This window comes from Aptenodytes forsteri, unplaced genomic scaffold (assembly GCF_000699145.1).
Source record: "Aptenodytes forsteri isolate BGI_AS27 unplaced genomic scaffold, ASM69914v1 Scaffold426, whole genome shotgun sequence".
NCBI classification, from domain to species: domain Eukaryota; kingdom Metazoa; phylum Chordata; class Aves; order Sphenisciformes; family Spheniscidae; genus Aptenodytes; species Aptenodytes forsteri.
The window spans coordinates 545435-558197 of NW_008794010.1; the positions used below are offsets into that span (position 1 = coordinate 545435).

General features: G+C 39.3%; 1 protein-coding gene across 1 annotated transcript in view; it reads left to right on the plus strand.

Annotated features, from left to right (window-relative positions):
• Positions 1 to 12763, plus strand: part of MYRIP (myosin VIIA and Rab interacting protein) — a 124553-nt gene that overhangs the window by 106492 nt on the left and 5298 nt on the right. Inside the window, exon 10 of the mRNA XM_019474862.1 lies at positions 9023 to 9217. Coding sequence (XP_019330407.1) covers positions 9023 to 9217 — 195 coding nt within the window. The remainder of the gene's footprint in view (positions 1 to 9022; positions 9218 to 12763) is intronic.

Genomic DNA, 12763 nt, shown 5'->3' on the forward strand with positions numbered 1-12763 from the left:
CGCTGGCTCTTCTCTTGTGGGAGTTTAATAGCCAGTGGCTGTGGGTGTGGGTGCATGTTACTGCAGCAGAAGAGACAGCCAGCTCCCTGGTGTGGTGTATGCTGGTGGCTATGCCTGGGGCAGGCCATGGAGAGGGTGGCCATGGATCAGTGAAGGAGGTTAGGTGAGGAAGGGCTCATGGGACTTGGTCGCTGGAGAGAAATATGCTCACGGCCTTGATGGAGCTGGAGAATGGCATTGGACGTCCACCTGGCAGTGAATCCCTCCTGTGTATCACAGACCTGTTAAAGCATCACGGTAGGGATGGCTGCGAGAATGTAACAGCAGTGCTATAATAACGAGAGAGAGCCTGTGTCTCCTGGTGGCTGGGCTTCCGTTAATCATTTGTGCTGGTGCATGCACTGTCCTCACAGAAGATGATGTAGTAGTTTTTGTGATCGTTATCTTGCAACTTCCTGAACTGAAAACATTGCTGAGAAACTCCGGGTATTTTGGTTAGTGTGTTGGTCCAGGCAGGGCTTAATAGGAAACTGCCATCCAGCTTCATATGCCTGAAGACTTTAGAAATGACTGAGTAAAAGTTCCTAAAGGAGCCAGAACCCCATGGCTCACTTAAGCAAGAAAATGTAATAGTGTAAGTATAGTAGCTTTACTACGTTGCTACTACTATGTAGTACATGCTACTACTATGCTAATAAAACTGAACAGTGTAATACAATGACATCTTCCTGGGTTACCAACTCAAAAGATATTTGTGTCTCTGTCATTTCACATTTTTGTATGCAAGATGCTCGGAATAATTCTTGTGGTTTGGTGGATCATGGCTTATTATGATGTTAATTATCTGGGCAGCCTTCCAAAGTCCAAGATTGAAAACTGCATGTGGGCAGCATTGTAAAAAGTGATCTTTAAGGTTTATGAACTGCAGATAATCTATGCACAGGATTTTGAATGACAGCAGAGAAAAAAGATTTTGGTTAAGGAAAGTGAAACAGTGGCTTTTTCTTCTAAAAGAGGTGTGAGACTTTAATCTTCACATTGGGCTAATGGATCCAAAGTTTTAAGTTCTCAGTTCAACAAAGCAGTCAAGTATATGTTCCGTTTTAAATTGAGGATTAAGTAGTTTGCTGGACAAAAATCCCATTCAGGAGATTTCTCCCATGATTTACTGGTCTTTAGTATGGAAAATAAAGTTGATCCTAAGTTTATTTTGTCAAAATCTGAGTCTTCAGTTTCAAGTAAAATAGATGCTTTGAGACCATAAACACTTATTTTTAAAAAGTTTTCAAAAGTGAGCAGTGATGTTTGTGTTCCTCCAATTCTGACACTTTCTGGGCTCAATACAATTGCGTAAGTATGGATATAGATAGTCCATCTGAGATGCCCTAGGGTATCCCACAGGGCCTTAAGTTGCTAGTCCGGAGGAAATATGCATCTCCCAGGTCCATGTCACATCCGACAGTGGTGTTTGAAAATCCTCAGATACTTCAAGCTGTTTAAAATTGCACCTTGTCTGCCTGTGTTAAAGCAACTGAATGAAAGCCCTGTTGAATCCACCTGGAGAAGTGCTGAATAGGTGAGATTTCAGCTGGCTTCACATGGGGAATGCAGCACCTTTGTAAACAAGATTCTCATAGTCTCGGATTTGATGCTTATGTGCATGCATGCCCAAGCCAGCTCTGTCCAGCATGCGTGCAATGCGAATCTCCTTCAGTTGTCTGATCACCAAAGATTTATTTACTTAGGAAGAAAGTGTAAAAGCCTTTTTACAGATACAGTTGTAGAAAATCAGTGAAGATTAGTGTAAGCTGTTGGAACAAAATGGGGGGGAAATAGACTGTAACAAAAAAGTTACTATTTTCTTGTCGTCCTTTGTAAGCAGCCCAGAGACTTGGCAGTGACAGATGAGCTCTTTCACATCTAGCTAGAAGAGTTTCAAGCAAACGCTGCTGCTCAACTGGATGATACTTCTGTCACAGCACAGCCAACAGGGTAACTGTGGTTGTGTCATTACTTCAAGGCAAAAGCAGTGAGTTTAGTTTAAATGGACCTAAGTAAATTAGGGGGATTAAGGTAAGCCTACTGACTTGACACTGGAGAGTGGTAGTATGAAGGATTTTACTTGTTCATTTTGGGACAGTGAAGTCCGGGAGAGGGACAGCAGCAGACAGTAGGAAGTGATTTGGCACAAGATGTCTTAACTCAGCCCAGGTGTTTCCAACGTGAGCATCTGACTGTGGCACAAGTGAGGTACAGACCCCTTGGTAACTAGAAACACGCACATTGTTGAAATTGCAATTGTGTAGACCCAAAGATTGAAGACAGCTGGCTTTTCTTTTTCTTAACACTGCTGCAAAAGTCTTTTTCTATTGCTAGTGCCACTTTGTTTTGTGATGGTGGAAGTCAGTATTTCCCATCTGTTTCATTTGATAAAAAATGATGTGTCATTTGCAATATCTTAATGAGATCTGTTATTCTAAATCCCACAAACAAAAATAAATTAGGCATTTCTTTATTTTAAATATTTTAGCAATAAATGTAAAATCTAAATCTTACGGTATTTTATATTTGCTAGTTTCTTTATCCTTGCTGTTCATCCTAAAGTTATCTGTAAGTCTGAGCCTATATAAATGTTAACTTCTGTAGCTGTTAACATAACTTTTCTGCCTTTTTATTTAACTGCTTTCCCACTGTCTAGGAAAAACAAAAAGCTTTTGATCTTCATTTAAAGTTGCAGTTTTTATCCACTGTATTGCAGCAGGTGAGAATGCTTTGTTTTGTCTGTGTCTTCTTACATCTCTTACATAGTAAGAGATGCTATAAAGTGATATTGAGGGTTTCCACATTTCCCAAGCAAAATTCTCAAACTCAGAATGTTTTCCTGGAAATATCAGGCCTGAAAAATCATACCTTTTGGCCAAAATCAATAATCATTGCAGAAAATTATTTTATAATCACAGCTAGCCCTGTGTTATGATGGGAGTGATGAGCATGAAGTAGACATGTGGAGCAGGCTGGCTCTCTTATTTGGCTTTGTGATGAGAATTTGCTTTTATCAGTAAAGAAGAACAGAAGACAAGGTGTATGATCTTCCTATTCTCATGTACTCACCTATATTAATAAATTTGTAAGGAAACAATTTAAAATTTTCTTTCAGCAATAAGATTTTTAACAGTTTCTGACCATAGTGGTCTTCAAAAACCTTTCTAAGCTCCCAATTTAAAAAATAAACAAAACCCTTAATTCATTATAGAGATTGTACACAGTGAGTAGGCACTTTCTCACATTGCTGGTAGTGTCTATTGCTTATCATTCATCTAGGTGGCAAGGTTTCATATTCTGTGCTGTTTGAGTCTCAGCTTATGAGAATCAGATATTAAAACAGATTTTCATTTTATTCTCTGAGCAAATATATACTTATCTTGTATTTTAAAATACTTGCTATTTTTAGTATGTCATATATAGTGGTAAGCAAATTAAGTCTGTAGCATTCTCTCGCTCATAAAATAAGAATGACTTTTTTGTGTCAAAAATCAATGCTTAATTCAGCAAAACACTCTCTCAACTTTTTCTTTTTTCCATACTCTGAGTTAAATTTTGTGCTATGAATTTTAATCACCTTCTAATCATCTTGGGTTTCTTTAGTAAAAATATCAAGGATTATTTTTATAGAAAAAATATTTTTCCATTTGTGCAATGTCATCAGCTTGTGTACATTATAGATACTCTTACAGAATCCTGTGCAGATTTTAAGATTTAAATATTTCCATTTCCAACTTGGACCATAATATTTCACCTCTTGGAAAATAACTTCCTTTTTCTTGATTATAGGCAACTTGTCTCTAGAAATAAGGCATTACAAATTATTAGGAATAACATCTGTAACTACATTAGGACAGTTGATTGAATTCGTTAGTAAAAAATGTAATATTCAGAATTACCTCACACAATCAAAAAGAGAGACTGTACTTCTCTGTGTCATACTTTGGAGAATGTCAGTAGAATAATAGCTCTCTCTGTAAGATAATTTGGCTTGCTTTTTCTAAAAGAGCGCCCATAAATTAAGATATTGATGTTAAGGTCAAGGCAGGAAGTCTTAAACTTACACAGAAGAGTAATTCCTTAATACCGTAGTTTATCATAGTATACTTGTCTTCCATGAAATGTCAAGGCAAATTTTAGCTTTCTTCCCCAGTCTTTGTGGTAATGAGTGGTTAGGGCTCACTTTTAGGCCAAAAGATCTTTTGAAGGTCAGGGTTGATGACTGCCATTGATGACTGGGTATTGATGGCTCTGTTCCTCCCACACTGTGACTTGGACAGTGTGGATCTTGCTGGTCTGTGGAGGAGATGGACTTTTGGTGGGCTTTTCAGGGCCTTCTCAAAGCTGTGCAATGAACTCCCACGGGGTGGGGAGATGAGGAGGCAGGTTTGGGTTTTGGTTTTGTTTTTGTCAAGTTTGGATTCAGTCAGGTTACTCTGAAAAGATGAATCAACCAGTGGCAAAGCAAAACTTGTCTTCTCCCCAGCCCCCCTCAACTCCCTACAAAAAAATGAGGATATCGACTGAGAAACGGGCATGCGACTGGGAGCGTGATAGAATGGCTTGAGACCAGAGCTAAAAATGATTGCACTACAAGTCATCAAGGACACGGTCAATACTGCCAGGGCTGCAAGTTTCCCTTGCTCTATTTCTTCATCTAATTGTTGATGTCAGCTGTTCTCTATTGAATTGCAAGTCACTGCCTCCCATGCCAGTTTAATAGAGCCTAACGATGGCATAACATCATAGTAGCAAAAAAGAGAAAATGCTAATGGCTGAGTACTTTGTGGAGAAAAAATTAGTTCAAGTGATGGAGAACTTAGCTACTTTAGGAGCATTAAAATTAAGAGCAGTAATGTTCATGCAAAGGAAACTTGATGTGGAGATGTCATAGGCTGCTGACATACATACAAGAACTTAATGCTCACCTACTCTCAGCAGTTTGGACTCTTACGTTGCTTCAGTTTTACCATCCTGCTTTACTTCCGTTACCTTGCGCAAGGATGCAAATACAGTTCTCTGAAGCACCTTCCAGTGTAGCATCCTTAAGTAAAAAACCAAAGGAAATTATCTGCAGCATCAGCAGGGAAATGAAAGAGAAAGCAGGAGAGAGGGAAATGGCTAACAGCCAGCAAGAGCTAGCTTAGACCACTGAAACCTTATCTTCAGCAAAACAGGAATCCTTTCCATCTGTCCAACCACACATAGAAATGACAGTAAAGAAGTTTTACAAGATGCTGTTTGTTATATTCAATACACACAGGCACACATACATGTATATGTGCTCGCGCACACACACTTTTTTAGTATTTTATTGGTTTGAAATCTCTTCCACAAAGAACTCAGGAAATGGAGCATCTCCTTTTGACTGTATCTTTAACATATTTGTGAGCATGGGCATTAATTATCATAAAAAGGATAAATGCATATTTTCTTCGTTCCATTAACCTCTTAATCTCAAATTCAGTAAAAAATGAGATTCTCATAACCAGTACAAATATTCAAATTTGGATCAGCTGCATTGATTTCATTTGGGAGGGGTGGTGTTAATCCAGAAGTAGGGACGCACAGTCAAAATCAGAATGCATCCCAGTGTTTTGAGAAGAATGGTTGTGCTTAGCTTTTCTGTGCTAGGTATTTGTAATAGAGATTGCTTTCTGCATCTATCACATCCATATTAGTTCTTTGTCTTGCTTGACAAGACAGATGGGAGAGACTTCATCATGGCATGATAGCTGTCTCTTTGAATCACTTATAGGTGTTAACAGTGACCTTTCCTGCAAGGGCAAGATAAATTAGACAGCCAAGAGATCTTTATAGCTATCTGAAATGTCCACCTACCAGGATGATCTTGGTGTGCGTGTGTCTGTGAATTTTAGGTGGTTTTTATAGAACCTCATAACTCCTAAGTTTGATGTGGGTGATCGGGGATGGGAGAGGGTTGTGAAGCACTAAAACTCCAGGACGCTTTTTCTTTTTTTTAATTTTTTTTTTCTTTTTTTTTTTTTCCTTACACATGTTAAATAATTATATCTAGAGTAACCCACTAGGTTTGCGAACTGGCCATTTTTGAACATGAGCTGTTTGAACAGCTTTTGACAGCTGCTCAAAAAAGAGGTAGAAATTTATGCAAAAACATTAATAGAGAAACCCCGAACTCCCCACATATTGATTTTATGTCTCCCTCAGGCAGACATTAATTTCTTCTTAGTTCTCTGTAAAATGCAGCCCAGGGCAAAGCTGAGTTCTAAATACCCTTTAGCAGAAAACCTTCACAAAGTTTAGATTTAAATACATTGAAATATTGCTTGTGCTCTTAGGTTTTGGGAGATCGACTTTTCAGACATACTCTAAGGAAAATCACTTTTGCTTGCCATGTATTTCTTTACGGTGTTTAAACTCTAGTGCTCTATCCTTGTTATACTATAAAAGCAGGTATTTCACAAGCTTAAAGAAAAGCTTTATTGTTGTGACTCCTGTGTCTAGCTAGATACCTGCAGGCTAGGATCAAGATATGTTAATTGATGCAAACACTTTATGAACATCCATCTAGCTGCCTTGTGCAAAGTTTAATGTGAAGCAAGTCTTTGGTTTTAAAAGTCAAACAGCATCTGCCACTAAGAACTTACCTCAAAATTCTAGAAAAGCTAAAAATCACATTTCTTTTTCGTTGAACTTTTCTTCCCTTATCCATTACGTATTGAGAAGGTAGGATATTTTACTCAAAATCTTGATTTCATAAAGCTTCGTATCGCAGAACACTTTACCAGGAAAACAAAAACCAAAACCCCTGTGTTGTGGTAATCGGTCTGTAATAAATGCCAATATGGATTCTCATATTCTGGTATAAGAACACCTTTTCCTAATTTAATTTAATCTTTTTTTGAAATCCATCATTAGCTACAAAGGATAACAAAAAATTTAAGAAATAATGAACACTGAAGTGAAGCTATGGTTCTTGAAATGGAGAACATACATCAGTGAAGATGATGAAGAAAATATAGTGTCTGGCCTCTATCCTTTTTTGTTCACTACTCATAGGATAGAATAAGAATTAGGTACTTGTAAAAGCAAATAATAAAACAAAGTAACATTGATTTCCTCTTCTGTCCTATAAAATTATTGATCTGTTTTTAACCTAATTGGCACTTGTGAAAATAAATTGAAAAAACAGTAGGCTATTTATGGGGTTCAAGTATTTGTTCTCAGTAAGAGAGTCCTAGTCATACTTGTTCCAGACTGTGTTGGCTGTCCTAACAAGCTAAAGATCCGTGTGCTGTAGCATACTGTATTTGCTTTGTTCTCCTTCTCTTTAATCTCATGTATCTAATTATTTCTTGTAATTTGGAGAAACAACAGTGCTAAAGGTGCCTTAATGTATTGATACACAACAATTGAGTACACACTGCTAAAAAAGCAGTTTTTCAGTAAAAGTCTTATCTAACATAAAAATGAACAGCTAATTATAGGAAAGAGATAATAAAAGAAGTTTTCCAGTTAAACCCACCAGAGTTTGTGTGAAGCAAAGGAATGTTATTTCTCCTATATCCTGCCTAGGAGGCCAGCTGACATATTGATTAATACGTTTGCATGACACACAGACATTTTTATCAGTTATACTTTTCTGTACTATAGAATTTACTACATAGAATCCAAAGACTCTCTGTTTTCTCAGTTTTGATCTCAGATATTTTGTTTGTGGAAAAAATTACGGATGGGTGGGCCCCTAATTCACATGCATAAGTATTTGCAGGTTTAAGGAATGAATTAAATTTAGGTCTAAACTTGCCACACTCTTTTAGGCAAAGCAACACTAAAGGTATTGCACATAAATTCAGTGACATCATTTGTATTGGCTTCAACAAGCTTTGGCTCAATCTCCAAGCTGTATAGTTTGGATGTTGAGCTTGATGCTTGAGGGTACATCAGGTGAAATTTTATTTCATCATTATAACTCATCAAAGGAGTTGTCCTGAAGCCTAAAGCTCTCTGAGAATCATCGGAATCGGGGTAGTTAATTACAAGTCAGGAATACTGATAAAAAGGCTTACAGTTGTTTTATAAAAAAAACCACTGGCTAAAACTGCATGCTTATTAAAAAAAACCACTGGCTAAAACTGCATGCTTTTCCTTGGTATTTGATATAATTTATTTCATAAATATTAAAAAAAGGTAAATTTAAATTTTTTAAAAATCAAGATACAATTGTTTACATGCTTTTATAGCTCAACCTTTGTTTTTTGGGACTATCGTATAATTCATAGCAAACATCTTTGTAAACTGCCATCCTGATAGGGCTGCAAACCACTGGCTAAAACTGCATGCTTTTCCTTGGTATTTGATATAATTTATTTCATAAATATTAAAAAAAGGTAAATTTAAATTTTTTAAAAATCAAGATACAATTGTTTACATGCTTTTATAGCTCAACCTTTGTTTTTTGGGACTATCGTATAATTCATAGCAAACATCTTTGTAAACTGCCATCCTGATAGGGCTGCTGAAGATTGCTCTCCTGTGTTTGCGGCTGCAATGCAATAGCTCCTGTGGATATGGAGACAGATGATTTCACATCCGTTTGCCGGTACCCAAAGAGGAAGATTGTGTTTTAAAACCTGTTTAAAATGCTATTGCAAAAATAGCCTTATCTAGCTGACTGAGATTTTAAAGCTGGATATTTGTGTGCTCCTTTGAGATAAGATTTGGACCATCCCTCCAGTAGAAATTGTGTTGTGGGAGAATTGCGTGTGTATGTTATTTTGCATGCTGTATCAGTGTGCATATTTGAAAAAGGGAGGGAGAAAAAGCGAAGTAGATTCCAATTTCATCACACAGTTCTTGCGTCTGTTCACAGCAGTTAGCCAGGTATATTGTTTCAGCATGGCTAAAGTTACAGCTATTAGCAAGGTGATTTTACATATTACCCCTCTGTGCTAATTTAATGCTGTTGTTTTCTCTGTCTACTCTTGTAACAAAACAGAAGTACTCTGCTGTCTCTCTCTGCAACATATCTACAGAGGTCCTGAAAGTCATCAATGCCACTGAAGAACTGATAGCAGAATCCACTGGTCCCTGCGATTTCCCAGCTGACGTTCAGGACAGAGGAAGAGGGACGTTCCCACTGGGGACGGACCCCATCAGACTCGATGAGCAGCTCACCACACTGGAAGAAAACGTAAGAACATGAACCAGTATGTGAAAGTGTCACATGTGTCAGTGAGTGTACCTATGTGTGTGTGTCAACTGGAAAGGGAAAGCGCGTAGGCAGCATCAGTGGATATTCAGAATTAATTTGGGGTTATTAAACAAATACACAAACAGAACAAAAAAAATCCTATTTCAAAGGGGTACTCAGCTGTGTTGTTGGGGGGTTTTTAATGTGTGCTTTAAAACATTTGGGGAAGGGGGCAAGTTGGATGTGTTGAGTTTTACAACTAAGTTTAGAATCCCTACCTCAAAAGTTAACTTAAGCCCTCTGACCCTCTGTGGCTGCACAGCTGTGCCATGCCTTGCTGAAACCACACGTCTCCAAGTCCCAGCACAGCCTTGTTATTGTAAGGACAGGTAGGGGCAAGCATGTCCCCAGTCACACAGAGAAAAGTGGAGGAGCTCTTCCTCCACCCACACTTCCCCAGCATACTGTGCTGAGCACCCAGGGAGCCGGAGCTGCCTGCTGCACTGTTAAAAAGAGCAGGCTGGAGAAGCCGAATTGAACAAACATTTCTGGCCACATCTGAATCACCCATCCTTTTTCATAAGTACCTGTCATCTGCAAGGAAGAGTGTAATGCTGAATCATAGAGGGAAGTCACTACTCATTGGAAATTTTTATGCATCCACTTAATGGAGTTGGTACACTTGTAACTTTCGATTTTCTCTTCTTCCCATATTTAACTGATTACGTTTCAGGGATTTTTCCCTTCATTAGGAGCTCTTAAAGATCTCGTAGGAATCTGGGCTGTCCCATTATAACATCCTGATCAATTCAAGAAAATAGATCCTGGTTTTCTTTAGCTCCGGAAAATATTCAGACAGAATCTCTTCTTGGGGGTAAAAAAAAATCAGTTTCCTCCACAGAAACACACTTCCACAACAGCCCCAGGCTAGGGACTGAGGGGGAGATAATCCATGGCAATAACAGCCACTCCTGGCACTGGGCCTGTCCTACTCCAGAGCCCTCCCACCAGTCCCACAACTCCCCAGGCCCTCTCACCACACCTTTTCTGAGCCCAAATCTCCCAGCCCTGCTTCGGTTTGGAGGTTTCCAAGCTAGATCTTGCCCTTCCTAACTTCATCTGCTCCAAAACCTTTTCCATCTCAGACCTTTCCCCCTGACCACACCAAACAGGATGCCCTCCAACCCACCCCAGAGCACCTTCACTCTTCTCCAACCAGCTCCTGGTCATAACTTGACCTCCAAACTGCTCCTTCCCACCTCTGCTCAGCTTTCCCAGGCATCCTGCTGTGCTAGGTGGATGTTCCTGCTCCTCCTCTCTCCCACACACCGTCCTGGTTGCTGGCATCTCCTGCCTTCCATCATGGGGCACCACAGACACCTGAGCCTGCCCTGCCACAGAGCTCTCCACACGGTGGCCATGCTCCCAGCTCCTCACTGGGAGGGGAACTCAAAACAAACAAGCAAAATAGGCTTGGGAGTCCTCCCCAGTGGGGCTAGGAGGGCAGGACGGGAGGATGTGTCCAGGAGACGCTGGACATGTGGTGGCTCAGACATGGCCCTCTGCAAAATGGTAAAGGCTTCCCATAGCAGTTGCTGCCCTAGTGCCCGGAGAAGGGTATAACTGGAGCTTGCGACAAGCAAAGTGCCTTCTTCATGCCACCTACCGTGATATCCATTTCATTCTTACACAACAGACGCACCCCTACAACAACTTCTAGTTGAGTTTGATTAATTTTTTTCAGAATAATAGAAGTAGGTAGATGGAGATTTTCTCCCCATGAAATACTGAAGCATCCTAGCTCCACACACCACAGAATGCATTTGTCAGGAGAGTGAATACAGAACAAAAATCCAAATCTAGGCTGGACCACGTCTTTAGAAAAACTAAGAAACTCCTCAGGAGGACAGAGAGCAATTTGGGGAGAGTTCCTCCCATATTTTTTCTGTGGAGAGCTGTGTTGTAAACTATCTGAGGTGCGTTTTTTTCCCCAATTACACTCTGACAATCTCTCCCGTCCTTGTGGAGCTTTGGCATCTGTGGTGCCGTGGCCTCTAGTCATTCATTCAGGCCAAGCATTTCTCACTGAGCAGAGACTGGGCACTGAGGCAGAGCATTTCTTGCTGTGACGTTGCCCTCCTTGCAGCATATCCCTGGTTTAGCTTCTCTCAATTCCCTGCATAATTCATAGGGTATCCAGCTCAGCCTTGCTGTGTCCCCACACTACATCTTTCTCTGCCCCACACAGGATTGAAGGAGATGGCAAAACTTCATAGTTTCAAGATTTCACCACCACACTCCATAGCAGAGTTAAAGAGCCTTTAGAAATCCAGGAATTCGTAACTTTGTCTAGTGCAGCTGGGGGCATATCTGCATGCAGCACTTCCTCTTTGCAGCAAATTTTGGAAGAGGATCTGGGTATATATAGACACTTTGCTCATTTTTGCTCTCTGTAGCATTTCAGGGACTCTGCATGCATCAGTGGGGAGAATGTAGGGCCACCTGTACCAGCACAAGGTCGGGTGGGTTTTAGTGGAAGCTGTGCATACCTAAATGGTAGTAAAATAAGTCTCCACAATCTGAATGTGAATGTGAATATGCATAAGGACATAATATAGTGGAGACCTGCAGGTACCCCATTGCTGTTTGGAAGCACAACAATTGTTCAGGTAAAGAGAATACTCTTTAGAAAAATCTTTTATTTAGATCTAGCTGGCAAATGTTCAATAAAATTAAAATTTAACAAATGTAGAGGCTGATTGAATTACAAAAACATTGATGACCTTCCCTTCCCACATTTTTCTATCAGTCCTATTTTCTTTAGATTTTTTTTCCCCTCTTGAAAAGTACAACTTATTGCGCAGAGAATTTTGGCACAGCATTTAAATGCATCTTTTCTTTAACTTTCTAAAGATGTTTCTGTTCATAATGTTCCTTTTTCTTCTTTCTCTGAGCTTTTAGACATGATAGAGAAATTAAAAAAATCACCTTTTAATCTGAAGTGGCTGTGGTATGTCGCACCACAAAGGTGGATCATTTAAATGAATGGAAAGAATAATTGAAACCCACAAAAGCAGGAGCATTTCTATTTAAATCAGCATGTTAACTTTATGGCCCACCTGTGTCTCCAAGTACTCCAGCAAAGATGTTAAATAAGATCACTTACTTGTCCTGGGTACATTTTTCAAAGGTTTCATGCCTGCAGTTAGACTGGTCTTACAAGATGCAGTTCATACAAGATGTAGTGAATTTGTTTCTTAGCAAAGTCACATACATGAAAAAAATGTATATACATTTACACTTTGAAACAACTGATACAAAAGAAAAAAAAAACCTATTGCAAGCAATTAAGAAACAATAATAAAATAAAAAATAATGAAAAGTAAACACTTACTTAAATCTTAATCTAGTCATTCTCCACCACCATTCTCCAGGTTTTGGCTGCTGTATATTTGGGTGAGAGCAAGATGGGATGGAAAACTGCGTTGTACATGTAAGCGCAGTTACTCTATAAGAAGTTAATAACCATATGCTGCTGAAGAGTTA